General features: G+C 43.3%; 1 protein-coding gene across 7 annotated transcripts in view; it reads left to right on the forward strand.

Moving 5' to 3' along the window:
• Window positions 1-26,545, forward strand: part of LOC143297290 (integrin alpha-8-like) — a 222,186-nt gene that overhangs the window by 186,432 nt on the left and 9,209 nt on the right. For 6 of the 7 annotated variants that reach the window (XM_076609596.1, XM_076609563.1, XM_076609601.1 and 3 more), the window contains exons 24-31: window positions 3,400-3,479; window positions 10,508-10,597; window positions 19,143-19,233; window positions 20,931-21,092; window positions 21,460-21,561; window positions 22,874-22,987; window positions 24,679-24,795; window positions 26,069-26,194. In XM_076609596.1, the coding sequence (XP_076465711.1) occupies window positions 3,400-3,479; window positions 10,508-10,597; window positions 19,143-19,233; window positions 20,931-21,092; window positions 21,460-21,561; window positions 22,874-22,987; window positions 24,679-24,795; window positions 26,069-26,194 (882 nt within the window). The remainder of the gene's footprint in view (window positions 1-3,399; window positions 3,480-10,507; window positions 10,598-19,142; window positions 19,234-20,930; window positions 21,093-21,459; window positions 21,562-22,873; window positions 22,988-24,678; window positions 24,796-26,068; window positions 26,195-26,545) is intronic. The other variant, XM_076609611.1, reaches the window with a different exon arrangement.

Raw genomic sequence — 26,545 nt, forward strand, 5'->3', positions numbered from 1 at the left:
TTTTTTTTTTTAGAAATCCATTCATCTAAAGGTAGTCGATACAGAAATTATATTCTTTTTCCAATCAGTTCGAAACAAAGGAAATTCACCTATGAAAAAAAAGGGGGAAAAAAAAGTGCCAGGAATGCCGACATCTTGGTCAAGGGAAAGGGGACTGGTACCAGTGCCGCCGGCATCAGTTAAACTCCATACAGTAAACACACCGTGCACATGTCTGTTATCACATCATGCGATAAGGGAGGAGGGGAGGGGGGAAAGAAGGGGAAGGGCTATAAAGAATCACTCACACTTGTGTTGACACTTTTACAATCCTTTCTGATGGCATATGGAATGGACATGCATGTGTTTGTGTGTGTGGGTGGGTGTATCTCTGTGAGTGTGTGTGTGTGGGTAGAGGGGGGGGGGGGGGGCTGGCGGGGGGTATGCACATATACACACAAAAGAAAGAACAGTTTTACATAGTTTGATACAAAACCCAAAAAAAACCCTTTTCTGTTTGTAATGGAGATGCATCTTTTGTACTTTATCCATAGACCCCTGATCTAAATACCATCTACAAGTTGCAGCCACCAGATGTATCACTGCATCATCAGCTGACGTAATTTCATCACTCACACACACACACACACACACACACACACACACATGCACAGAACATTCATCAAATGTTGTGGGTTTCATTCCACAAAGTGTGGCTAGACAGGGACAGACATCGCGAGCGCGTTTGTGTGTGTGTGCATCAGCTTGTATGCGAGTGCTTGTGCACGGGCGACGTGTGTGTGTGTGTCTGTGTGGGGCGGGGGTGTCTGTGTACATATGTATATCAGTGTGTGTGTGTGTCTTGCCAGGCCATGAGAACATCGTTACACTCCAAAGGGCGGGAGTAAATCATTATTTGTTTGTTTATTCATTGTTGATATGAAGTGCGTTTGTTGTTTTTAATTCAAAACATGCTAGATTTCATCAAAATGACTTAGAATTGACTGTCAGTCATATCTAAGTAATATATAATGTTTGGCACAAGAGAGCTGCCATCAACACAGACAGAACAGATTAGACCGAAATAGGCCTTTCATTATCCATTGTGGGGACAGACGAAAAGAGAGTGGCTTTTTTCTTTCTTAGATTTTGTCGTCAAATACATGGCAGTAGCATCGCAAGACCTTTGTGTCCGGGTGACATCATACCTAAGTTACACCCCCTCCCCCCTTCCCCATTTTCTCTCCGGATTTGCACATATCTCAGGAATGGCCTCTGGCTGGGGGTTTTCTGCGGCAGTCATGTCTGACTAAAAAGTCCAGGTGGTTTTTTTGTTGTTGTTGTTTTAAAAAAAAATTTTTTTTTTTTTTTTTTTAAGTGGAAAAGCCCATTCATGTGTAGCTCTCACATCCCTACACTTGGTCAAGTGCTTGAGTAAATGCATGCATGCAATTGGAAACTTGACATGCAAGTTTGCTAAAGGAAACGTCAAATTTGCTGACGGTAGACCCACGACCTATGGCAAAGTCTTGTTTCTTCAAAGAAACCATGGGTTACTGTATGTAAAGACATCCATTCATACCTGTTTAGTTATAAACAGAAAATTTCACATCTCACTCCTCTCAGTCAGCCATGTTCACGTGCATAACAGAAATCACACAGGAGACGGATATCTTTGCAAATATTTATATTTAAAAAAAAAAAACACTTGAAAACAGCGCCTTCACAGCGTGGACACAGGCTGCTCCTCAGCGCCTTCACAGCATGGACACAGGCTGCTCCTCAGCGCCTTCACAACGTGGACACAGGCTGCTCCTCAGCACCTTCACAACGTGGACACAGGCTGCTCCTCAGCACCTTCACAGCGTGGACACAGGCTGTTCCTCAGCGCCTTCACAGCTTGGACACAGGCTGCTCCTCAGCGCCTTCACAGCGTGGACACAGGCTGCTCCTCAGCGCCTTCACAGCTTGGACACAGGCTGCTCCTCAGTGCCTTCACAGCTTGGACACAGGCTGCTCCTCAGCGCCTTCCCCACAGCTTGGCTGCCCTAGACGATGGTGCCATCAGCGGTACTGCTGCTGCTGCTGCTGTTTTGGCTGGGTCTCGGCCCAGCGCCAACCCACAAGCTCTTTAAACCAAAATAAAAATACTTTCAGTTCATCTTGGATAGTGTACATGTTTAGGCTTGTCTCCGTATTGTCATGTCTTGTCCATAAGTCCCGTCAGTCACATGTGTGTGAGTGGGTGCGTGGGTGCCCAGTACAATTTCACTAACTTCCGTAGGTTCAGTCACACATCATCATCACCATTAATTTACCAGTTATAAATTCATAATTCCTTAGCTATCGTCTTCGTAATAGTAATATATTTTAGCCTTTCTCCGTCTTTCAGATCCAATCATATGTTTTCCAGGCAAGCGTTAGTAATTACATATTGCAAATTTATACTCCATTATTCCAGCATTGCAAAGAATTAAATCAAATCAAATTATGGTGCTTAGAGCCTCGCTGACCACTAAGGCCATCTCAAGGCTATCGCCATGTTAAAAAGTCTCAGTGGAAATCATTCTAATAATGATACAAAGATTAGGTAAAATCAAGTGTAAGCAAAACAATATTCTTTTCTCCCTGTCACAGTAGCAGTGATATCATGAACACTTTGACAAAAAGGAATCTTACTGCCAAGTTTAAAAACAGTATGATAAGATATTAACATTGCGTTTTTAAAAAGATCAAAGAGCAAAACAACCATCAGATGCACATACAAATACACTTGTCCAAATTAATCCATCAACGCTATAACAATGAATTAAGATAAACACCAGAATTATTCTAAGTTGGGGTTTTTTCCACGCTCACCTGAGCACGAGGGTCTCAGAGCCGAAGTTCTCTGCGGCTGTGAGCCGAACGGCCGTAGAGGTTGGGTGACAAACAAGTTGTGCCAGAGAGCATGCATCTACCTGAGTTCTCACCTGAACATTCGTATAAGAAAAATAAATGTTCACTCAAGTGCCACATGCACCTAGTGCAACCATGCATATAACAAAATTGCCTCTTTCAAACAAAGTGTAATGCCACACGAAAAAACGTCTGCTTCGATGTGATGACTTTCATCACACTGTACACCCATGACATACTGCAACGGATTAGTTCCTTTATAGAAACCATGGGTTGCTGTGCACCCCCGATGTACGGGAAGGAGTTAGCTCCTATACAGAGACCATGGGTTGCTGTATACCCACGACATAGGGCGAGGAGTTATTCCTTCACAGAAAGCATGGGTGTTACAGCCACTATGTACGGCGCACAAAATTTTAGGCGATGTACGGGAAAGGTTAAATGAATTATTCATTGGTGCACACAGGAATATTATTAGTGGATTGGGATTTAGTTATGATGACAATTTTTTTTGTGTTGCAGACTCGTTTCACTCTCCGTGTGACTGCTAAAGACACCAATGAGACCTCAGATTCTTTGAAGTTTTACCTGGTTGTCAACAGGTGAGTGATTGTCGTCAAAGAATGTCAAGTAAAAGAGAATTCCACCATGATGGCTATTGTTAATAGACTGTCTAAGAAATGTATGAATAGGTAAAGGGAGAAACATTGCATGTATCTGTGTTTGTAGTAATTTTCTTCATAATAATGCGAGGCATTTTTTTTATAGATTATTTTTATATGCTCTGAATGTGAGTATGTTTTTGGAGATGGGGATATCAAGTCCAGTATTAATGGTGCATGCTGTGATATCCTTTGTATTCAATATGTGAGTATTGTGTGACACAGTTTTGGTGCATGCTGTGATATCCTTTGTATTCAATATGTGAGTATTGTGTGACACAGTTTACTCACCAGCTGATTTTTTTTTTTTTAATGATTGTTGTGTTCTTTTGTTTCATTTGTTTGTGATTGTCCATTCACCATAAGGGATGAAATGAAATTGAATCTTGTACTGTCAAAAGTTTGCTTGTATTCCTGCATATCCATTATTTCCATTTTGTTTTGTTGAAGACTGGCTGTCTGCTTGTCTATACTGTATACAAGTGCTGTGCCGACATTCAGCCAGAAGATTGCTTGACATTAGAGAGAGAGGGAGAGAGATCTCAAAATAAAGGACAAATAGGAGGAGTTTGTATTATACTCCATGTTTGGTGATGCATATACTTACCATGTCAAACTGATGCAAACTAGGCCTATTGGTTTGCTCTGCTTGGCCAAATTTCGCGCAGCTAACAGTGAAAAGACAAGCCGTCTTGCCCGGTCCACTCTTAGCCAATCAAACGCCTTTAAAAGCTATAAGCGCTGAATCATTCCGTGGCCATAAAAAAAAAATGCCCCATGAGAACCACGGCGGAGACGCCGGGACGGACGGGGGGCATTCGAGTATGACATGGTAAGTATATGTATCACCAAACATGGAGTATAATACAAACTTCTCCTTTTGGTGTCATATACTGTACCATGTCAAACTGATGCAGAATTTAAAGCAAATGGAGGAGGGCAACGCCTACTGGTTTGTATGGGGAGCCCTTGTAACCGAGTTGGTAGTGTTAGCCGCGACAAAGGAAATCCTCTTGGAACCGTCAGCCCTGGTCATACGGAAATCCCTGAGGTAGAAGTTGATGAAGGGATTCTCAGACTGCCAGAAGGCTGCCTCCAAGACATGCTGCAGTGGCACTGAGTCCTGGAAAGCAGCCGAAGTAGCTATGGCCCACACTTCGTGTGCTCTGGGATTAAGACAGCTGATATCCCTGTGTGCATGAGAGTAGGTTCTACAAATGACTTGGGAAACCCAGCGGGAAATGGTGCCTGCAGTGATGTCTGTCTTGTAATTCTCATTGAGGGAGATGAGAAGACGCCTCTGAGAAGAACGCCTATGGCGAGACCTATCCCAATAGTATTTAAGACACCGAACAGGGCAGAGATGCCTCTCCTCATCATCTTGGGCAAGAATATCAGACAAAGGTCTGACCGTCAGAGAGGGGGAAGGGACCTCGGGGTCTTGGTTCTTAGCCAGAAACTCAGGAAGGAAATGAAGAGTGATGGAACCATCTCTGTGGAAGGCCAGATCTTGTGGCATTCCAATAAGACCATGAATCTCGCTTCTACGATGGCCTGTGGCCAGCAACAGAAGGAAAGTGGTCTCGAGGGTGAGTAAGTCAAAAGGAATAGTCCCCAACGGCTTGAAGGGTTGTTTTCGAATGAAATCCAGCACCAGGAACAAGTCCCAGAGGGGCACTCTTCTGGGGTTTCTAGCTTCCTTCAGAGAGGCGCCCCTAGCCACCTCTCTAAGCAGGAAATCCGCTTCAGTGGCGGGACCATCTAGCTGTTTGCTTGTGGTATAGATGACAGACCTGTACCCTCGCACAGAACTAGCAGACAGGATGAGAACCGAGGAGCAGTGAGCCAGAAAGTTGGCCAGCTGCATGCTCGTAGGGTTAGTAGGGGGAATGTCCTGAGCTGTACACCACCACAACCATTTCTTCCGGCGAAAGTCATACAGAGTCTCAGTTCCCTCCCTCCTTGCTTTGGTGACTATGGAAAGGAGGTCAGAGGAGGCACCCCCCTGGGTCAGCGCAGCCGACACAGAGGCCGACCAAGGGGTCGAAGAGTTCAACCGTGATGCTGACAGTTCCGACCACACAGCAGCCACGCGTGCAGGTGGAGCAGTTGAGGATTGGAATGAGGAATGCCTGAACGAGGCTGCCTCAGCACATAAGGTTTGGTTTTGAGTTCCAGGGGTGGAACATGTGTCAGGGACTGAAGGTCCGGAAACCAGGGCTGGGCTGGCCATTTCGGCACAATGAGAATCAGCTGCGGGCGTTCCAATCTGGCTTTCCGTATCACCTTGGACAGATTTGGAAAGGGAGGAAATGCGTAGGCAATCAGACTGCTCCAGTCTAGAGAGAGAGCATCCACTGCCCACGCCTCTGGGTCGGCGACCGGAGAGACATAAGTGGGAAGTCTCTTGTTGAACTTTGTGGCAAAAAGGTCCACCATCGGCCAAAACCACCGTTCCCACACCCCCTGAAAGGTGTCCTTGTCTAGGGTCCACTCTGTGTGGATGACACTCTCGGGCCTGCTGAGAGCATCTGCCAAGATGTTGGCTTTTCCTGCTATGTGTCTCGCTGAAAGTGCAATGCCCTTGCTGTGGCACCAACGGAGGAGAGCCTCAGTCCGCAGGGAGAGGTCTGCCGAGTGCGCTCCCACCCCTTTGTTCATGTAACATGCGACCGTCGTCTTGTCCGTGAACAAGTAGATGGTCTTGCCAGTGGCCTCCCCCATGAAGTGCAGGAGAGCCCTGCGAACTGCCTCCAGTTCCAGAACATTGATGTGACATAGGCGCTCCTCCGGGGACCAGGTCCCTGCTGCATGGAGTGAGTCCATGTGAGCTCCCCAGCCCAGGGAGGAGGCGTCTGTGAAGAGTGCCACCTGAAGAGTAGGTGGGGCTATGGGCACCCCCTGTGTCCGAAGAGGGGTAGTTAGCCACTCTGATGTCACCTCGAGGAACCACTCGCCCAGACATATCTGGGTATCCCATGGTTGAGTGCTCTGGGACCACCGTAACCTCAGTGCCCTCTGAAGAGGGCGCTTGAGAACCCTGCCCAGGGGAATGAGAGGTGCCAAGGACTCCATCATGCCCAGGAGGGAAGAAAGTGTCCGTGCTGTTGCTTGGGAGGAACGGCACAAGTGGCTGAGGAGGCCTGCCAGACGGTCCCAGCGATCTGGCGTCAGAGAGACTATCATGGACCGTGTGTCGAATCTCATCCCAAAGAAGTCGAAGGACTGACTTGGGGACAGATCGCATTTCTCCTGGTTCGTGAGGAAGCCCAGTTGGGAGCACAGGTCTAGAAGTCTGGCCGTATGACTCTGGCACAGGGCCTGCGACTGGGCCAGGATAAGCCAGTCGTCCAGGTACACACAGAGACGAATGGATTTCAACCAGACAATGGACACCAATTCCCGCACCACCTTGGTAAACAGGAAAGGGGTAAGGGACAGACCAAATGGGAGGGCTGAGATCTGGAACACCTTGTCCCTCCACACGAGCCTCAGGTACCAACGGGATGCTGGATGGATGAGGATATGATAATAAGCATCTTTCAGATTGATAGAGGTAGCCCAATCGCCCTGTTGAATGGTCTCCCGAATCTGTGCCTGTTTGTCCATCTTGAATTTGATTTTGGGGAGGAATTTGTTGAGGGTGGACAAGTCCAAGACTGGTTTCCACCCTCCCGAGACCTTTGGAATCATGAACAACCGGCCGTAAAAACCGGGGCCCCGGCCCAGGTCCAAGAGTTGAGATATCGCCCTTATGAGGAGTAGGTGCAATATCTCTTTCTCTAATACGCTCTCCTGCTCCGTCGAGCTGGGCACATAAGGAGGAGGAGTGGATCTTAGAGGAGTGGATCTTAGAGGCAGCATGTACCCCGACTCTAGCACCGATACAATCCCATCGTTGAGTCCCAGAGCACACCACTGATGTGCATGTCGGGACAAGTTTCCTACTTGGAGGGGCTGAACGACTGGCAGTGCTGAATTGGAGCCCAGTCATTGGGGGTGCTGCCTTCTGGCCTTAGGCATGGCCGGTCGGCTTGGACGGATATGAGATGGTTTATTCCTCTGCCGCTGATTCTGCACATGCCGCTTTGACTTAGGTGGCGTGGTATATGGAGGGGCCCTGGTGGCCGGTCTCTTCAATGGCATAGAACCCTGCGCCCCTGGGAGGTGTGGGCTAAATATGAGGCCACCTCCCTGTTTGTCTCTGCCCTGTGGCTGACAAAATGGGGCGCATACTGGCCGAAGAGGGAGTGCTGCTGTGCTGGGATTGACCGCAGGGCAGCCCTCTCCTCCACTGGAATGTTAGAGAGGCGGAGAATGGCATCACGCCACGCTAGCACAGTATTGAAGTGAAGGCTGGTAGCTGTGTCTGCAGCTGCTGTGAGACCAGAGGCTACCCTATTGCCAAAAGTGTTTAACCTCTGGTCGGTGAAGAGGCCTGGCGGGACAGAAGAAGGAGCCCCCGTGTCCTAATTAACTGGACGCTGTTCCCACAGCTCATTGGCCATGTGGAGGAACGCGTCGAAGAAGGTATAAGCCGTGGAAACCTCAAGGAGGCAGCGGTGGGCCAATTTGTCCCACTCTGCTAACGTTTTAAAAGATAGAGTAGCTGAAGTGGGGAAGGTGGTGCGCTGTGAGACGAACATACTGTCCTGCGTGGAGGGCTCTGCTTCCCTATAGGCAGGGTGATCCTGTGTGTACCAGGACCATACCCCTCCCTTGGAGGAATCTTTAAGGAACTTGCCCAGGGAAAAGGCACCCGGGGCAGAGAGGGACTCCCTGCCTGGAGGAGGGATGGAATCAGCACCCCTGACAGTGCGGGCTGGCTTATCAAGCCATTCCTGCGCCATTTCTGGCACTCTGAGTCGCCTTATGGTTCTGGAGTTAGAGTCACATGGCCTAAGGAGGGTCAAGGGTAACAAAGTAGCTTGAGGGACTGATTCGGTATGCGTGACCCTATTGGGGAGGGTCAGTTCAAGCTCGGCAAAGTCCGAGTTTGGTTCAGGCTGGTCCCTAGGGAGGCGTGGGCTCAATCTGTCCCCCTGGGATGGGAGCGAAGAGTGCTCATCCGCTTGTTTGTCCTCATCCGAAGACAGGGGCTCCCACTCTTGTTCGCAGTCCATCCCCTGCTGGGTCCCATCCCAAGTGGATGTACACGCTGGGGTGTCCTGTAAGCTGTGGTCGGCCCAGCGGGATGAGCTGGGACGATCCCGAGCAGGGACCATGGCTGCAGCTGTTATGTCCTTGATGCCTGAAGAGGGTGGGGAGTGTGTGGACTGTAGGTCCAACCATGCTTGGGAAGGTGGGTGCCACACCTTCTCAGTGAGGGCGTCCCTGGATGCAAGAGGGACCCATGAGTGCTGTGAGGGGACAAACACCCGCTCATCTCCCTGTAGGACCGAGGGCTGGGTAGGTAGGAACTGCAGGCTCCCCCAGGCCGAGTGGGGCCCCTCGGCAGCTGTCGGTCCTGACAAGGAGGCCGTTGTGACCGTTGAGGTCACCTGTGGGTTGACAGAGGCCTGATTTGTGGACTGAGTGGCAATATTGGTGGAGGAGCTCGACCTGACCGATAAGAAGTCGATCCAACTTGTCAGGGCTGTGTGTGTCACCCTGTGAGATGTGCTGGGTTGGGTCTGGTGGGGAGCGGACAAGGGGTTGGCCCCTGGTCCTCCCGGCAACCCAGCATGCACCATAGGTGCGCCCCAGTACGGGTAGAATGGGGGTAACCACCCGTGGGCACCAGCCATCCTGTGACCCCAACCCCAAGGGTCACTTGTGCCTTGACCTCCATGAAGTGAAAAACCTAGCCAAGTCAGAGGGAGTTCAGGTCCGACTTGGGTGTCAGTCCCGCCCGAAGACGAGCAGGCTGACTGCCCAGAACCGCCTGACACGCGCGGGCCTCCCCCAGCAGGGGAGCGGGAAGACTTGCAGAGCAGGTGGCCATGCGCTCCGAATCCCCTCCCGTGGGGAGACTGGGGTGGCTTGGCCCGGGGTAGGCAAAGTAGAGGTCCCCCCCCTGAAACCGAAATTTTCTCCCCCCCAGAAGGAGGTGGGGGAGGGGGGTCGACAGAGGAGGGAGGAGGGGAAACAGCAATGGGGCCCCTGAGGGCCATCTCCGAGTTGGGACCCGGGTAACGGCTGGGCGCAGCCTCCCCTTGGGAGTTCGCGCCTAGCCATGAGTCCCCACCGCCAAGAGAGGACTTGCCACTCCCTCCTCTCCCTGCCTTGTGCTGGGACATCTCGGGAGGCGACGCTCGTACCCCTTTCCCCCCGGTCCCTTTCAAGACCGTTTTACTGGTATGAGTGTCACCTCTGTGATCAGCGTCTAAAGACGCATTGCCACAGTCCCTATCGCCTGGGAGAGTCTCTTGCTGAGTCTGAATCCCAGCCTCATGATTCCTGCCTTCATGGGATGGCATACGAGGCATGGCATCCGCGCTTAGGCACCCAGCGAAAATCCGATCCCCAACAGAGAAAGGAAAGACAGGAAAGGAAAAACGAACGAATCGAGGGGGCTGAGTCGATTCGAGTACACAGAATGTAAGAATACAATAAACACAAGCCGCGTGCAGCAAAATAAGGCCAAATGAATATGCTTAATAGCCAAAAAAAAAAGTGTAAGACGAGACAGAGTGTAAACCTGACAAGATGGTGTGGAGAGCCTTGGCCAAAGGAATGATTCAGCGCTTATAGCTTTTAGAGGCGTTTGTTTGGCTAAGAGCGACCTGGGCAAGATGGCTCATCTTTTCACTGTTAGCCACGCGAAATTTGGCCAAGCAGAGCAAACCGATAGGCCTAGTTTGCATCAGTTTGACATGGTACAGTATATGACACCAAACAGCTATTACAATGCAACCCACCCTGCTGTCATGATAACATGATCTCAGCATAGGTGATGACATGATACTTTTCCTTGTTAGAAAAAAGAAAAGAAAATGACTATGACATGGATGTATTAACATGTGCAGCACCAACCCTGAAGAGCTGCTGGATACACTGGACAATGATGCTGAGGTGGAGATCCCTGTGACCGCGTCAGCTGATATCACTGTCTATGGGTAATGTTATGAATGGATGCTGATATCACTGTCAGTGGGTAGGTTCGTATACTAATGCTGATATCACTGTGTATGTGTGGGTTTGTGGACCAGTGCTGATATCACTGTATGTGTGGGTTTGTGGACCAATGCTGATATCACTGTAAGTGTGGGTTTGTGGACCAGTGCTGATATCACTGTATGTGTGGGTTTGTGGACCAATGCTGATATCACTGTAAGTGTGGGTTTGTGGACCAATGCTGATATCACTGTGTATGTGTGGGTTTGTGGACCAATGCTGATATCACTGTAAGTGTGGGTTTGTGGACCAATGCTGATATCACTGTAAGTGTGGGTTTGTGGACCAATGCTGATATCACTGTAAGTGTGGGTTTGTGGACCAATGCTGATATCACTGTGTAAGTGTGGGTTTGTGGACCAATGCTGATATCACTGTATGTGTGGGTTTGTGGACCAATGCTGATATCACTGTAAGTGTGGGTTTGTGGACCAATGCTGATATCACTGTGTATGTGTGGGTTTGTGGACCAATGCTGATATCACTGTATGTGTGGGGTTTTGGACCAATGCTGATATCACTGTGTATGTGTGGGTTTGTGGACCAATGCTGATATCACTGTATGTGTGGGTTTGTGGACCAATGCTGATATCACTGTATGTGTGGGTTTGTGGACCAGTGCTGATATCACTGTCTGTGGGTCAGTATGTGGACCAGTGCTGATATTGACTATGGGTAGGTTTGTGGACCAATGCTGATATCACTGTCTATGGGTCAGTATGTGGACCAGTGCTGATATTGTCTATGGCTAGGTTTGTGGACCAATGCTGATATCACTGTCTATGGGTCAGTATGTGGACCAGTGCTGTTATCACTGTCTATGGATAAGTTTGTGGACCATTGCTGATATCACTGTCGATGAATAGATTTGTGGACAGATGCTGATATCACTGTCTGTGGGTAAGTTTGTGGACCAATTCTGATATCACTGTGCGAAAGTTTGTGGACCAGTACTGTTACCTCTTTGGGTATGTTTGTGGACAGATGCTGACATTACAAACTGTTGGTTTTGGACAGATGCTGATGTCACTGTGTGGGGGATATTACTATCTGTGGTTACATTTGTAAACAGATGCTGATATCACCATCTATTAGTAAGTTTGTGGACCAATGCTGATGTCACGGTCTATGAGTAAGATTATGTGCAGATGCAGATATTATTGTCTATAAGTAAGTTTGCAAATAGATGTTGATATCTCTATCTGTGGGTAAGTTTGTGGACAGATGCTGATATCACTCTCTATGGTTAAGTTTGTGGACATATGTTGATATCACAGTCTGTGGGCAAGTTTTTGGACCAAGCTGATATCACTGTGTAGGTTTATGGATCAGTGCTGATATCACTGTCTATGGGTAAGTTAGTGGACCGATGCTGATATCACTGTCTATGGGTAAGTAGTGGACCAATGCTGATATCACTGTCTGTCAGTAAGTTTCTGGACCAATACTGGAATGATTGTCCAGTGGGTAGGTTTGTGGACTTATGCTGATATTACTAGCTGTGGGAAAGTTTAAGAACAATTGCTGACATCACCAGCTATAGGTAAGTTTGTGGATAGGTGCTGATACCACTGCCCTTGCTTTTTTCTTTTTTCTTTCTTTTTTTTTTTTTTTTTTTTTTTTTTTTTTTTTGACAGATACTGATAATGTTCTGACTGTAGAATGTGTGTGCAGTATCATTAAGCAATGTTGATTTTGACCATTGATTTGTGCTTCATTTTTGACTCACTTGTGTAAACAAAGTGAGTCTATGTTTTAACCCGGTGTTCGGTTGTCTGTGTGTGTGTGTGTGTCTGTGTGTCCGTGGTAAACTTTAACATTGACATTTTCTCTGCAACTACTTTGTCAGTTGACACCAAATTTGGCATAAAAATAGGAAAAATTCAGTTCTTTCCAGTCATCTTGTTTAAAACAATATTGCGCTTCTGGGATGGGCACAAAAAAATAAAGAATGAAGCCTAATTATATACAAACTGCATTTACTGTTATATTTATATTTTTTGTATTCTCTAAACTTGGCACTTTGATCTGATATTCTGACCCAACAGCTAGAGCAATCATTATTATCATTTTTGGCTCAAACAGGAACTTCTTTTGCTAAGCATGGAAGCTTTATTTATTTTGCAAACGTTTTGGTTCAGATAGAAAAAAAGGGAAATTACTATGTAATGCTAGTGGAGTTAATTTGCTTTAAACTGATCTTTCTCATGTTAAACATTACATTTTGAAACAAGAGAGGCAAGGCCTTCAAGACTCACTTGTGATGCACTTTTTTTTTTAAATGCAAGCTTTTTATGTATTGAGTATAATTTCAAAGTGTAATGTTTAAGATGAGAAAGATCAGTTTAAAGCAAACTAAGTTCCCCAGCAGAGTAATTTCCCTTGTTTTACTGCCGACACCAAAACGTTTGTAATAAATAAAACTTCCACGCTTAGCAAAAGAAGTTCCTGTTTGAACAAAAAATGACAGATCTTTTGTTGGGTCAAATATCAGATCAAAGTGCCAAGTTTAGAGAATACAAAAAATATAAATATAACAGTAAATGCATTATACTCAATACATAAAAAGCTTGGATTTTTTAAAAAGTGTATCACAAGTGAGTCGTGAAGGCCTTGCCTTTCTTGTTAGTTTATTTCTCCATCCTTTAAATCTTTTCTCAGGTTATACAATTTTGTATTATTTGGATTAATGTATTAGGACTTATAAGATTGGAGCAAAGACAACATCGGTATTGTGTAGACTTCAGTCTGTATGGAAGGACATCTCCATGAAATGCAACCTCAGGCTCCTGCACATGCTCATGTTTTTTTTCCCGTCTTCCAGTTTGCATGCAAGACATGGACTTTCACAGCGGATTTCTGAAAAAGAATCCAAACCATGGAAATGAGATGTTATCACAAGACACTAAACACAAGATACACTGATCAAATCACCAGTCATATGATTAACCCTTAGCTTGACAAGGGATTTAGCTAATAACTGAATCCTTTTTGCAGAATTTTCACAAAGAATAGGTAGGTGTAGAAAAAAATGTTCTGGTTTAATTTCTCAACTGACAACAGTAACAAATACATTTTTTTTCTGAAAGGATGATGAATGAGCAATGTAGGAAAAAATGTTGCATTATAATTAAATGAATATGTAATCCGCAAGAAATTTTCAAAAATAAACATCACACACACACACACACACAACCATCCCAAAGAAAAAAATGTCTAGATCAAAATCATCAGCCCAATGTTAGACACACTGTAAATAGAGACACCACCACACCCACTCCACTGACCCCCGCGCCCCCCATCACCCCCCACCCTTTCCACTTGACCTTGTGTCCTGATTCGCCCTGCACACTGTAATCTGATTCTCCCACCCTGTCGGTCACAAACAGCTTGGCTTGGACAAGGTGTTGCCATTTTGCTTACCTGCATAGATAATGTGTTGTTTACATGCTCTAGTCAGCCAATCTTCTTCTACTTCTTCTCGTTCACCACTTCAATATGTCAGTCCAGCCCAAATGATGAATGACGTTATCCTCTCCAAGTCCTTTCTGGTGCCATGGAGCTTGGTGTGCAGTAGGATTGGTGTTGGCCACACAGTGTTTTGAGCCCTTTCAGGAAGGTCAGGTCTGAAGAATGTGTTCTGGTGTTCGGTCTTTGAGACCACAGGAAGGGGTGGAAGGTGGTGCCAGCTTCATCTTCCTGAACAGATAGGCATTGAGATGGCAATGGCCAGTTCGTAATCTTGTGAATACCACATGCTGCCAGCGTTAAAAAGGGTGATATGCATCCCTCATGGTTCTCAGTTGCAGCATTGCCTTCACAAGGGTCTTCTTCTCTGCGAACCTGATGCTATTTTCTGGTTGTCTTCCTTTGGCTCTGAGTTTAGCTAGCTGATCTACTGTTTCCTTGCCTGGGATTCTACAGTGAACTGGCTACTATCTCAGGACTACTCATCTTCTCTTGGCAACTTCTTGTAGTCTTTCCTTGAGTGGAGGATGTTTGTCTCATGTAAGGGCCACCATAACAGACATCAGAAGAAGACAGCTTGAGGACAGTCACTCGCTTGGAGCAGTGTTTCCCAGTTGGTATCCCTGCTGTGGAGGTATGTACGAAGAGTATGCCTGCTCCTCCATCAGTCATGGCATTGGTTGCTGCGTCATCAGTGTAGGCATGAATCCAGGATTCTTCTGTGTACTTCTCAGCAGTCATGGCCATTGTGAGAACGTGTTTGATGGTGACATTTAGAGTGTCTCGTGAGCAACCTGAGAAACTGTTGTGGGGATGTGAAGATTTTTTAAGTCTTCATTCCATGGTCAGAAGAATTCAGCAGGCTTGTGATAAGTGGCAAGCCAGCCAGATGTACCCTGGCAAGTCTTGTTTACATGGATGAAGCTACTGTCCTTGATACAGTTTTTTGTCAGGTTCTGCATCCTCTTGCTCATTGGATGTTGAGGCAGGCACTTGAATTTCTTTGCCTGAACCATGATCTTTGCGTCTCCTCTGGTGGAGGAGCTGTATCGCAGTAACTTTTCCCATGATCTTGATTGGATCGCATGGATCCAGTGGTGATCCAGAGGGCTTGGTTTTTTTTACCTTATACAGAGATTGCTGGTGGGTCTTTGCTGCTGTAGACCAGGCTGTTGAGTCATACTCATTGAGGCTCCTTGGTAGACACACTTAAATATCTCTTCATTTGCTCCCCAGCTGGTTCCAGCTAGCTAACACAAGATGGCTAGGTTACGCCTGGCCTTTGCTTCAGCTTTCTGGATATGTGGTCACCAGGCATGTTGTCAAAAGTGACACCCAGGTAGGTGGCCTCCCCTTCAGTTCTCAGGCTCTTGTTATCAAGTTTGATGGGTCCAGATTTTTGCTTCAATGACAAGGTGAAGTGTTGTCCATGGCAACACACCACTCATCTGCCCATGCCATCAACCTATCTGCTACTTGTTGCATTCTGTACATGGCAGTGATAACATGCTTTTCCCTGCAGTACATCACCAGGTCATCAGTGTAGAGTACAGCATAGATACCTTTGGGCAGGACTTGTATGAGGTCTTTAATGGAGACCAAGAAGAGTGTAGGTGAGAGGACTCCTCCTCTCCTTGTGGGACTCTACATCGTAGCAGTACTTTTTTGCCTTTCCATCCATTGATTGTGACTCTTGCTCTGTGATTGTGGAGATAAGATCTGATCTACTGCAGTATGTTGCAGGCAGTTCCTCACCTTTGTAGTTTCACATGGAGGCCATCAGTCCAGACTTTGTCAAAAGCTTTTTGTTAATCAATTCAGGTAGCAAGGATGAGCTTTTGCTCCTGGAATGCATCTTTGATTTCTTAGGAGATTTCTTGAGGTGGCCTGGTCTTCTGTGCTGTGCAACTGTATGAAGCCTGCCTGTAAGGGAACTAGGATGTTTTCAGTCTCAAGATACCAAAGCAGGTGGTGGCTGATCACTTTCTCTAGTGTCTTGACAACACAGCTAGTCAGACTCACTGGCCTGTAACTGGCAGCCTTCTTGTCCTTGCCTATTTTGAGCACAAGAATTATGATGGCTTTACACCAAACCTGTGCCAAATCTTTGTTTTCCGAGCCGTGGTTTATAAGACTTCTAGCAGTTTCAGCGTGGCAGGTTGGGGATGATCGCCATGCTACTGAGTTGGAAGTAGCTTGTCACTGGTAGTCAGCCGGTAAAATCACTTGAAAAAAACATATTTGTGGGTGACTTACAGTGTTTACATTTTATTATAAGAGTCAGGGGAACTTTGGTGAAGCTAAAGCTACCAATATAATAACTCCAAAACAACATAAAAGCTTTCACAAGATGAAGATATTTTGGTGCCATTTGGGAATGGCTTTCGTGGCAGTGAATTAATCGCCCATTGATAACAGCTTATATGGCAGTCTAAAGTTTAATGAACAAGTGCACCAAACCACCAAGCAGCACACTGGACCATATGAAGATCTGCTGACATCATTTAAGAAAAGAAGTCAATGTTGGTATGACAATGTAGCAAGATCCAATGGCCTTGCTAAAACAATCTTTTCAGGAACCATTGGGAGAGGGAGACAGAGGGGAAGACTGAAAAGACAGGTGGACTGACAACATCGTAGGACGTACAGGAAAACCATTTGCAGAGAGCCTTTGAAACACAACTGATAGACTGACTTAGGAATCTTGTTAACAGTCCTGTGCAGTGCCCTTTTGACTCTTCACAGAGTAGGTGTAATGCACCATTTTCATGAATAAAAACAATTTATGGTTGAATTCATTCGCATCTCACGCCTTTTCAGAGTGCATGCTGTCGTGTTAATGAATATATCCTCACTCACCTGTCACGCCATATATTCACACAGAGAGAGTGAAATTTACAGAAAACTAATAGAATTTATTCTCATTCATTTACACATTCACACTATGTTAAGGCACGACACACACCACATCGCCACACAATTGACAATATAAATGTTCCAGTCCAAATAGGCAGCACAATCCTTGGCGCCTCTCTCTCAGGGTCTCTGGGCAGCCAACCACGGGGCGCCCTAGTTCCATTACTGCTGCTGCTGGTCCTTGGTCCAGCGCCACACCACAAACTCTTTAAACCAAAAAATAACACTTTCTGTTCATCGTCGCTAATGAATGTGTTTGTGCTGGTGTCTCCGTATTGTCTTGTATTGTCTGTTTGGTCCCGTCAGTCACATGTGTGTGTATGTGTGTGTGTGTGCCCTGTACAATTTCACTAACCTTACTACATACTACATACACTTGCACTTCATCCACATAATCATATCTGTTATCTGTTAAGAATTTATAATTGTTAACTCATAGAAGTTGCAACAATAGTAATAACCCCTAGCTTCTTCTTATCATATCTTTTATCACAACATATATCATCCATCCAAGCGAAAGCTAACGTAATATCATTTTGTCCTTGACATTTACAGAAATTACTTCTAAAGACCTTGACAACAATTAACGATCTTACAATCAAGTTGAAAACCAAGTAGTATTATGTTATAACAATATTCCATCTACGCTAAAATACTATAGTGTAATATATTCCCAAATCAATATATTCTCACCGGCACACTCGGGTACAGGGCGGGTTACCCATGGCTTACACATACAAGAAACACCACACCAGAAATTAATTGTAAGTTTTAATCTCATATGTTGATTACATGTGTACGTCATTCGTATTATGTTAGGTTTCATTTTCATCATTAGTGTTGATTGTGTGACGTTTTACAATGCATGTTTCGGTAAGGCATCAAAACAAAACTGAAAGTATACATAAACAATTGTGCCTTGTACTTAAAATAGGCCTGCACACATTGATGTGATGGCATCCATCACAGTAGGGTAGTTAGGCCTAATTGCGAACAGTGTGTGATTGCAAACAGTTTGTGTACTGCCATACTTAAAGCGTTTTCACCACACACATTGCACATTTTAATGTCTGCTTCGACCACGTTCTGATACCTTAATGAATATCCATTTCCAAGAACCAGTCAAACATCAGCTTTTTCCACATGTTCCCATGCTCTTTCTTCTCTTCGCGCACCACTTCCAACCAAGTTGACAAATGTGCTATCAAAATCCTAAAATCAAGGGAAGCAAGTAGTAGGACTTGAAAACTTTGACACATTTAAAATAGCTGATTTTATTGGATATGTTGAATGAATAGTACATTACCAGTACTGGGAGAATTTAAGAAAGCATGCTGGTGACAGATCAGACTGTCAGTTTTGACAGGAATATCCAAAATAGTGTCACTTGCAAGTAGACCATAGAATATTTTGACTAAATCTATTTGCAAACAATGCTGCACAGTTAGTGAGTGCTCTCAAAAGGCTTTGTTTGTGTGGGATGTGAGATGTGTGTGTTTATATGTGTGTTTGTGTATGTGTGATCAAAACCAGCAGTGCAGCAGTCTGGTGTGATGTCTGATGAGCTCAAGACGTGCTTCTGTTTTAATCGTCCACATGAACCCAAACCCCATCGTTCACAATTAGACTTGCCCATTCGCATTTCCCCTCAGGAACCCCTGTTATTCCAACCGTTGAAAACACTGAGAAGAAGAAATAGACAAACTTTTCCTGGTGCAACCAATCAGAGAAAGCTTTCAAAAACAGAACTACATTCGACTATCATACAGCCTGTTACCTGTACAATACACACATTGACCTGGTCGCTTTGACTGGATTGTTCGCAGTTAGGCCTACCTACCATAATGGGAAAAGAAGACTATTGCCCATTATTGACAGTTTTCGCTTGATAAAAAGCTTAAAGTCAGATGTTTATATGTATTTTAGGAAAGTGTTTTGAATGTGAATGTTCTACTACCAATATTTCTTTTTTGGGTTTTCATGTTCTTGCGAAGAATGTGCATAAGAAATTTTGTTTTGCATTTAAACAAATTGCTTTCTCAGTTATCTGCACCTACCTTTTGCCCATTTTCTTTATACCTTTGCTTATTTGTGTGTTTGCAGAGCTTCCAAACCAGAGCAGATGATCCTGAATACCAGTCGAGTGGCTCTGCGAGGGGTGGACTTTGACCATTATGTGGAGCATACCTATCAGGTAGGTCCTGTGTACCTACCAGTCACATAAAAATATCTCATTCACACACACACAGTACAAAGAGACACGGACAAACAATCACACTTGCCTGCATGTGCATGCACACATACTGTAGACAGAAGATTGCATGCATATACCTATGTGCTTACAAAGACACACACACATACACATGAACACACACAAATTCTCAGTGTCTCTGTCTCTCTCTCTCCTACCTATCCTACCCTTAAGTTTGAAATATTCTCACAATGAATTTGGTCATACTGAAAAAAAAACACACACAAGTGACATGATCTGATATTCACTTACTCAAGAAGACTTAATCCAGTTACTCTTACCATGCCAAACCACCAGGATGCACCACACAACAGATTGTCGATTTTCTTTTTTGTATTTGGCAGTTTTGAAAACATTCTTTTTTTTCTTTCTTTTTTTTTTTGTGTGTGCTTATATGTATATCTGTCTTCTCAAGCAAGATCTTAAAGACCTACAAAAAAAAACCTATGTAAAAAGAGGTGTGTCTTCAGCTTTTCCTTTTCGGGTTCTGATGGGAAAATGACAGCTCCATGTCCATTTTTCATCACAGAGATAAACATACCGGCAGGCCACAAACACATCTATAATTTTGCATAAGTACATTTCTTATGTTGCCCTAACATCTGAATAAAAAATCTACTGCAAAATTTCTCAGCATAGTGAGTTTCAGAAAATAATTCTGCATTGGCCTACTTCCAAATTTGAAATTCGCGCTTTCAGTCAAAGGGACGGAGGCAGACCAATCCAGTCCATATATGCTTCATTTTGGTTCTAAGTTTAGCTGCCATCATCAGTGTGAAATAAACACACTGACAGCGAAAACCCTGCCGGCCAGGTCACAGCCCATCTGGCCTATGATGTCTGGAATTTCAGTTTGTCTATGCGAGAAAGAATGAGAGTTAGTGAGCGATTGTGTGTGTGTGTGATAGCCGGGGACAGACAGTCGAAGAATATGTATTTAAGTTATTGAAATTAATAATAAAATGCGGCATTCATCATTTGAAATGGAGAAATCTGCTCATGATCAATCAGTCAAAAAATGAGTAAACTATAGGACTGTCTCTTGAAAAAAAACCAAAAAAAAACCACACGAACAAACATAAATATCTTGTGGTATTCAGATTTTCATTTGAAGTAATCCATTAATGTTTTATAATTGGACAGGTAAAGAAACTGCTGCTCAGTGTAACCAATACCAATAGACCAGACTCTTTTTCCCATGCCTTACAGCCAGAAATAGGTTCCCCTGACTCATGACAGCCTGTCAGTGAAGCGAGAGCAGGAGTGGTCAGGCAGAAAATTGTCCAACCATGAGCCTGCATTTTAATTGATATCCCAGAGATTTTTCTTGAGCGCTTTGTGGGCCTTTAAGTCTTTCATTTTTCTTTTTACTCAGTCAGAAAGCATATTTTATACTGTTTTATTGGCCTCTGTGGCAGCACATCAACTCTGCATATGTGTGTGTGTGTGTGTGTGTGTGTGTGTTGTGTAGTGTACAAGTGTGAATTTATTCATTAAGTTCCTTTCCTTTATTACATTTCTTTTTATTCTTTCATGTTCCTTGTATTACAATACCATTTCTTGTGAAGCAACAAAACTTTACTTGAGTTGTTAAAAGAAATATTATTATTAACTATGATGATGACGATTGTGATTGACAGCTTCAGAACCTGGGGCCCAGCTCCACCAAACAGATCAAGCTGCAGATTCTGTGGCCCAGCCATGACCGTGACGGCAATCCTATCCTGGAACTGGAGGGCAAGTTGAAGATTAATGGCACTGGCACCTGCAGTGTGATAGTCATTACGCCATACAATGCCACTGTGAGTAGTTTGTTGTATATATTTTAGGGGAAGGAAGAGGGGGTTGTATGATTTTGTGTTTGTGAGAGTACTGGAATGGTTTGATTTTTTTACTGTTGAGAAAGAGAGAGAGTGTGTATGTGTGCATTTATGTATTGATATGTATGAGTGCCAAGTCTGTATTTTCATCAGCATGCACTTGACTTAGTGCCAACTGTTGTATTCTTAAACCTTTCAACTGAGATACACATTTTCCACTGTTGTGGTCCAGCTGTGTGCTAAATGTATGTCAAACTGGGATGACAGATCAAATAATTATCTCCTTGCAAAGTGTCATTCCCCAGTTTCCCATCACATTTAATATTGATGTGATCTTTGTCCATGGCAGAAGTACGGATTTGACCAACGTAATGGTGAAGACCTGCAAATTTATCTACCCAGTGACCAGGATGACTTAGAAAAATCCAAGAAAGGTGACAGTGTGATGTTGGTAAGAACTTTTTTCAGCTATATCTAAAGGCCTATAGATTATGATTGTTGATGTTAGTGTGGAAAAATAAATGCAAAACATTATTTCTTTGCAGCCCTGAAAATCACTGTTTTGAAATATGAAATGTTACATCATTGATATTGGATGTGGGAGTCATACATTCATCTTAAATTACTTTTGTAAAATGCTCAGTTATGAAAAACCCCAGAAGTCACTATTTATGTTTTATTGTTATTTGATTGATAATTGTGGATGTCAGTTTTAATCACTTTCTTCAGTGCCAGGTCATTATTTTCACCTGGACATTCTTGTATCCGAGAGCACACATAAGTGTTGACAGACAGTATAGGTATAAAATACTTTAGAAATTTTTATCAAACTTATCAGAATGAATGTCAGTATGACATGCAGAAGTGATACATTCTGTGATAATTCATTGCCAGTGTACATGTAACTAACACACTGGCATCCCATTTGTCAGTCTCATGGTCTGAAGTTCTTTTGATAATTGCAGCCGCATTTCTGCTTCAAACTTCAAGGGTAGTAACAACAGCAAAGCAATTCTTTACACATTTACATGGTTGGTTTAAGTAATCTTTAATTGTTTGACATGAATACAATGCAAACAAAGAGAAAGAAGCACTACAGTTTTAACATGACGGCTGATGAACCATATTATCATTTGAATCAAATAACTTATTCACAAACAGTAAGTAAAGAAATAAAACAAATGAATACATACCATAGTAAAATGATGCTACTAACAATGTTAACATGGAATTAATTATATATTTATAATCAACAGAGGTTTCAGCCTGATGGAAGAGAAACATGAAGGGAAAACAAATGAAATTTAGAAAAATGGTTGGTAAGATGGTGGGGGAGGGGGAGCAGAAGGGAGAGGAGAAATTCTGACAGATCATTGGCCAATCCATTAAACTTTGAACATTTGGTCAGCCAAGGATATGATATGATTAGGAGATATAACACATATTTAACAAATAGAATCATATGGTACCCGTTCTTCACAAAAACTTTTAAAGTTAAAATCTATTTGAATTGGAAATAAACTGGTAAACAGTTTGATATATGAGCATATTTGTATGATTTTGGAGATCAGGATCTCCACACAACAGAGTTTGTAAGTGGATGATATAGTTGGCTTAACAGATTTACAAATAATTCTTTCATACATATCCATACATTGTTTATGTTTTGTGCATATTTATCTCTGTTTATGTGTGTGTGTGTGTGTGTGTATGTGCATGTGTGTTCTCATTTTTTGTGACTGGAGCAAACATTGATATTGCAGGCATGCAGTAGTCGTCATTGTACTGTCATACAGTGCTTAGTTGGATACCTGGAGAAAAATGACAATTTCTTCATTACTATCCGATCAAAACTGAATGTTTGGAGCATGCTGGAGGTGAGTAATAAAGCCAGATCTGTAATTATCTCACATTTTTCAGTATATATTTTACAGTGAAGGGAAAGGCGTATGGAAAAAATTTGTTTACAGTAATTTGCTCATTTCATTTGTTCAGTTTTATGTGTGTAGGTATATATGTGTGTGTACGTGTGTGTGTGTGTGTTTATGGTGAGTGATATATGTGTGTGTGTTTGTGTGTGTGTGTGTTTATGGTATGTGGTGTGTGTGTGTGTGTGTGTGTGTTAACATTTGCAAGATCCAGGAATATCAACCTTAATCTTTGTGAATCAAACTGGAGTGATGGCCTAGAGGTAATACGTTTATCTAGGAAGTGATAGAATCTGAGAGCACTGGTTTGAATCATGGCACAGTCGCCAGTATTTTCTCCCCCTCTACCAGGCCTTGAGTGGTGGTCTGGACACTTGTCATTCGGATGAGATGATAAACCAAGGTCTCTTGTGCAGCATGCACTTAGTGCATGTAAAAGAACCCCTGGCAACAGAAGGGTTGTCCCTGGCAAAATTCTGTTAAAAAAGACACACTCTCCCTGGGGATATTAGCCTGAATTTCACACAAAGAAATCTGTTGTGACAAAAAGAGTAATACAATACCATACAATGCAATACAATAAATACAATACAATATAATACATATTGGTTGAACGTTCATGTGTTCATTTCATTGCGAGCTGTCTCATCTCAGCAAGAAACGATCTGAAAAGATGGGTGGCAGGCAAGAAAGGTTGGGGTGGGCTGTGTCCACAGACATTCCATGAATTTTTCATACATTTTGTGGAGTGTTGCAGAATAAGTTGAAAATTATAGAATAAGTTGGTATAAAATTCCATTTTGTTCCTTCTTTTTTAAAGTTGTTGCTTTGTTTTTGTTTGTTTTTTAAATTTTTTTTACAAAAAGGTTGGACATGTAAAAAAAAGGTTGGACATGTAAAAGTTATTTCTTTTTCTTGTTGATAGTGGGCACTGCTGTGTTCCATACTGTTTTGTTTTTCTACATGCTGCCAGTAGATGGATGGGCAGGTACTGGTGTTAAAAAAACAAAAGACAAAACACACACACACACACACACACACACACACACATAAATAAAACAACAATTATTGCATCCATATAAAGATGAGATGTGCACAATTACTGTTGTCTCCTTTGCATTTTCTTATCATGTGTGTGTGTGTATGTCTGTGTCTGTATCTGTGTGTGTGCGTGTGTGTGTGTTTTCACATGCATGTCTGGGTATATGTGTGCATACACATGTCAGTGAGCGTGTTTGTGTGTATGTGCACTTCAGCACATGTAGGTGTGGGTGTGAATGCATGTGCATATAAGGAAAAATGAGAGAGAGATAGACAAGACAGTAGAAAGAGAGAGTATCAATGTAGATATTTTTATTATGTGCAGCAGACTGTTTTGGTTATTTATTGAGAGAAAACTATTGTAATCCATGATACCATGCGTATTGTGCACAGGAGAGGTTATCATAAACAAATGGACATGATACAGTGTTCCTGGCACTGAGGTTATCATTATCTGACTAATAATCAAAGATACTATTTTAGAAATAATCTGCTCCTGTGCAATAGATCAGTTTTTCAGTTGAGTCCATCCAGTTCTTCAACTAACAGCAGCCGCCATAGCTGACCCCTTTTTTTATGTTTTACTTTTGTTGTTTCAGAGAAGAGACAATGCACAGGCGTACCTCATCCGTTCTAGTGCTTCAGCTCGTATTGTATCATTGCCCTACAAACTGGCCTCTGTGAATGTTAGTCGATTTGCCATGGCTAGAGAATCGGTAAGTTTATTCTGCAGTTTTGACTAGTTTTATGTATGTTTGTTTTGCACATGCATGGATGTGTGTGTGTGTGTGTGTGTGTTTGCAAGCAGTAAAAAAAAAAAAAAAAAAACTTGCATGAAAATGCCAAGTGGCTTAATGTTGCTCCCCAGTTTAGTAATGTTCATCTGCAATAATCTCACTTCCACACTTGTGTTCAGTACCTTTTTTCCCTGTCAAATGTAATAGCAAAGAAAAGAAATTACAAACAAGAAAACATAGAAAATGTTTGTCTTATGACTTTTTAACATGATCTGTGAATTGCCCAGATAAATCAGGTGTTTAAAAGTATTTCCCTGTAGACACAACAACAACAAAAGAAAAAAGTGGAAATTTTTCCCAAACCAGTGGACTTTCCATTTGTGATGTTTCAGTTGGTTGTACTTATTGTTGGACAAACTTTGGGGAAGGTTGGGTGGGGCGGGGGGTGAGGAGATTCACATGACAGTGTTTTTAGAGATTGTCTTCTACTATATTCAGACCTCTTTGATATTTTTCATATCAGGTACAGTGTGTCTATCCCTGACCATTCGGTTACCAAACCTCAGTAATACCATTCCACTTTGGCAGTGATTTGAAAAGCAACAATTGTCTTTCATCCACATTTTAGAGGCAAACAGTACTTCTAAATTCTTTAAAATCACTCTGAAACTTTCTCATGTCCACAGAATGTAAAAATTATTATTTATGAGTTAAACACTTGCAATAGAACATATTCAAAACATTTTACCTGCTGTTGCTCCAGCACCATCTTAGAACTTCATTTGTTATTTGACTGTCAATTCTCTCTACCCAATATAAGAACAGAAGAATAGATTTGAGTACAAGACATGGTGATATTCAAGCTATTTTTTTGTGATTCCAAACATTTTGTAGCATCAATCACTGAGGTCATATGTCACTCTGTGGTGGGTAGCTTATTTCTTTTACTGGTAGTGTGACTAATGACCCCACCACCCAGTGCCCCACAACTCCGCTGTTAGCTTTTTTTTTTCTCAGTGCCTTTCTCCCCCTCCCCATGTCCAGTCTCTCCCTTACCTATTCTCTACACCCATTGTATGAGTGTGTATGTGTGTGCTTTTCAGAATGAAATTGGACATGTTTTGCAGTGATGCCTCTTTGTGAAACTGAAACAAAACCACCTTGCTTATAGACAGTAAACCAGAGAGAAGAAGAAGAAAGGAGTTGGTGCCCATGAACACAAAAACTCTCACTGTTAGTTGTTGCTGTGCAGATCATCACCACAGTGAACACTGACCGCCTGAAGCCAGGATCAAAGAAAGTGGAAATCTGGGTCATTGTCTTGGCAATTATTGGTGGCATCTTGCTGTTGCTGCTGCTTGTGCTTCTTCTGTGGTGTGTGAGTATCATTGGCTACTTCACCTGAATGAGATTCAGGCCAGGTTACAGTTTGGTTTCAAACAGATCCGAGTGAAGTTCTTAATAATTGTGTGTGACTAAAGAAGTACAAAGAATACATGCCTGTTGTTATCCTATTTTGTTCTGATGACTTAACTGTTGTGTTCTGCCCTTGTCACAATGATTTTGTTGAAGCAGAATAAGTATGGTATGCAAGATTGTATGACATTGGGTACAAACATATTTAACTACCGACTTGATGAAGACCCCACTTTGATATGATCAGTGTGAAACAGTTTTTAGATCACTGAATTAAAAGTGTTTGATTAGATATAGTGGAAACTTTGATCTG

This window comes from Babylonia areolata, chromosome 2, assembly GCF_041734735.1.
Source record: "Babylonia areolata isolate BAREFJ2019XMU chromosome 2, ASM4173473v1, whole genome shotgun sequence".
NCBI classification, from domain to species: domain Eukaryota; kingdom Metazoa; phylum Mollusca; class Gastropoda; order Neogastropoda; family Buccinidae; genus Babylonia; species Babylonia areolata.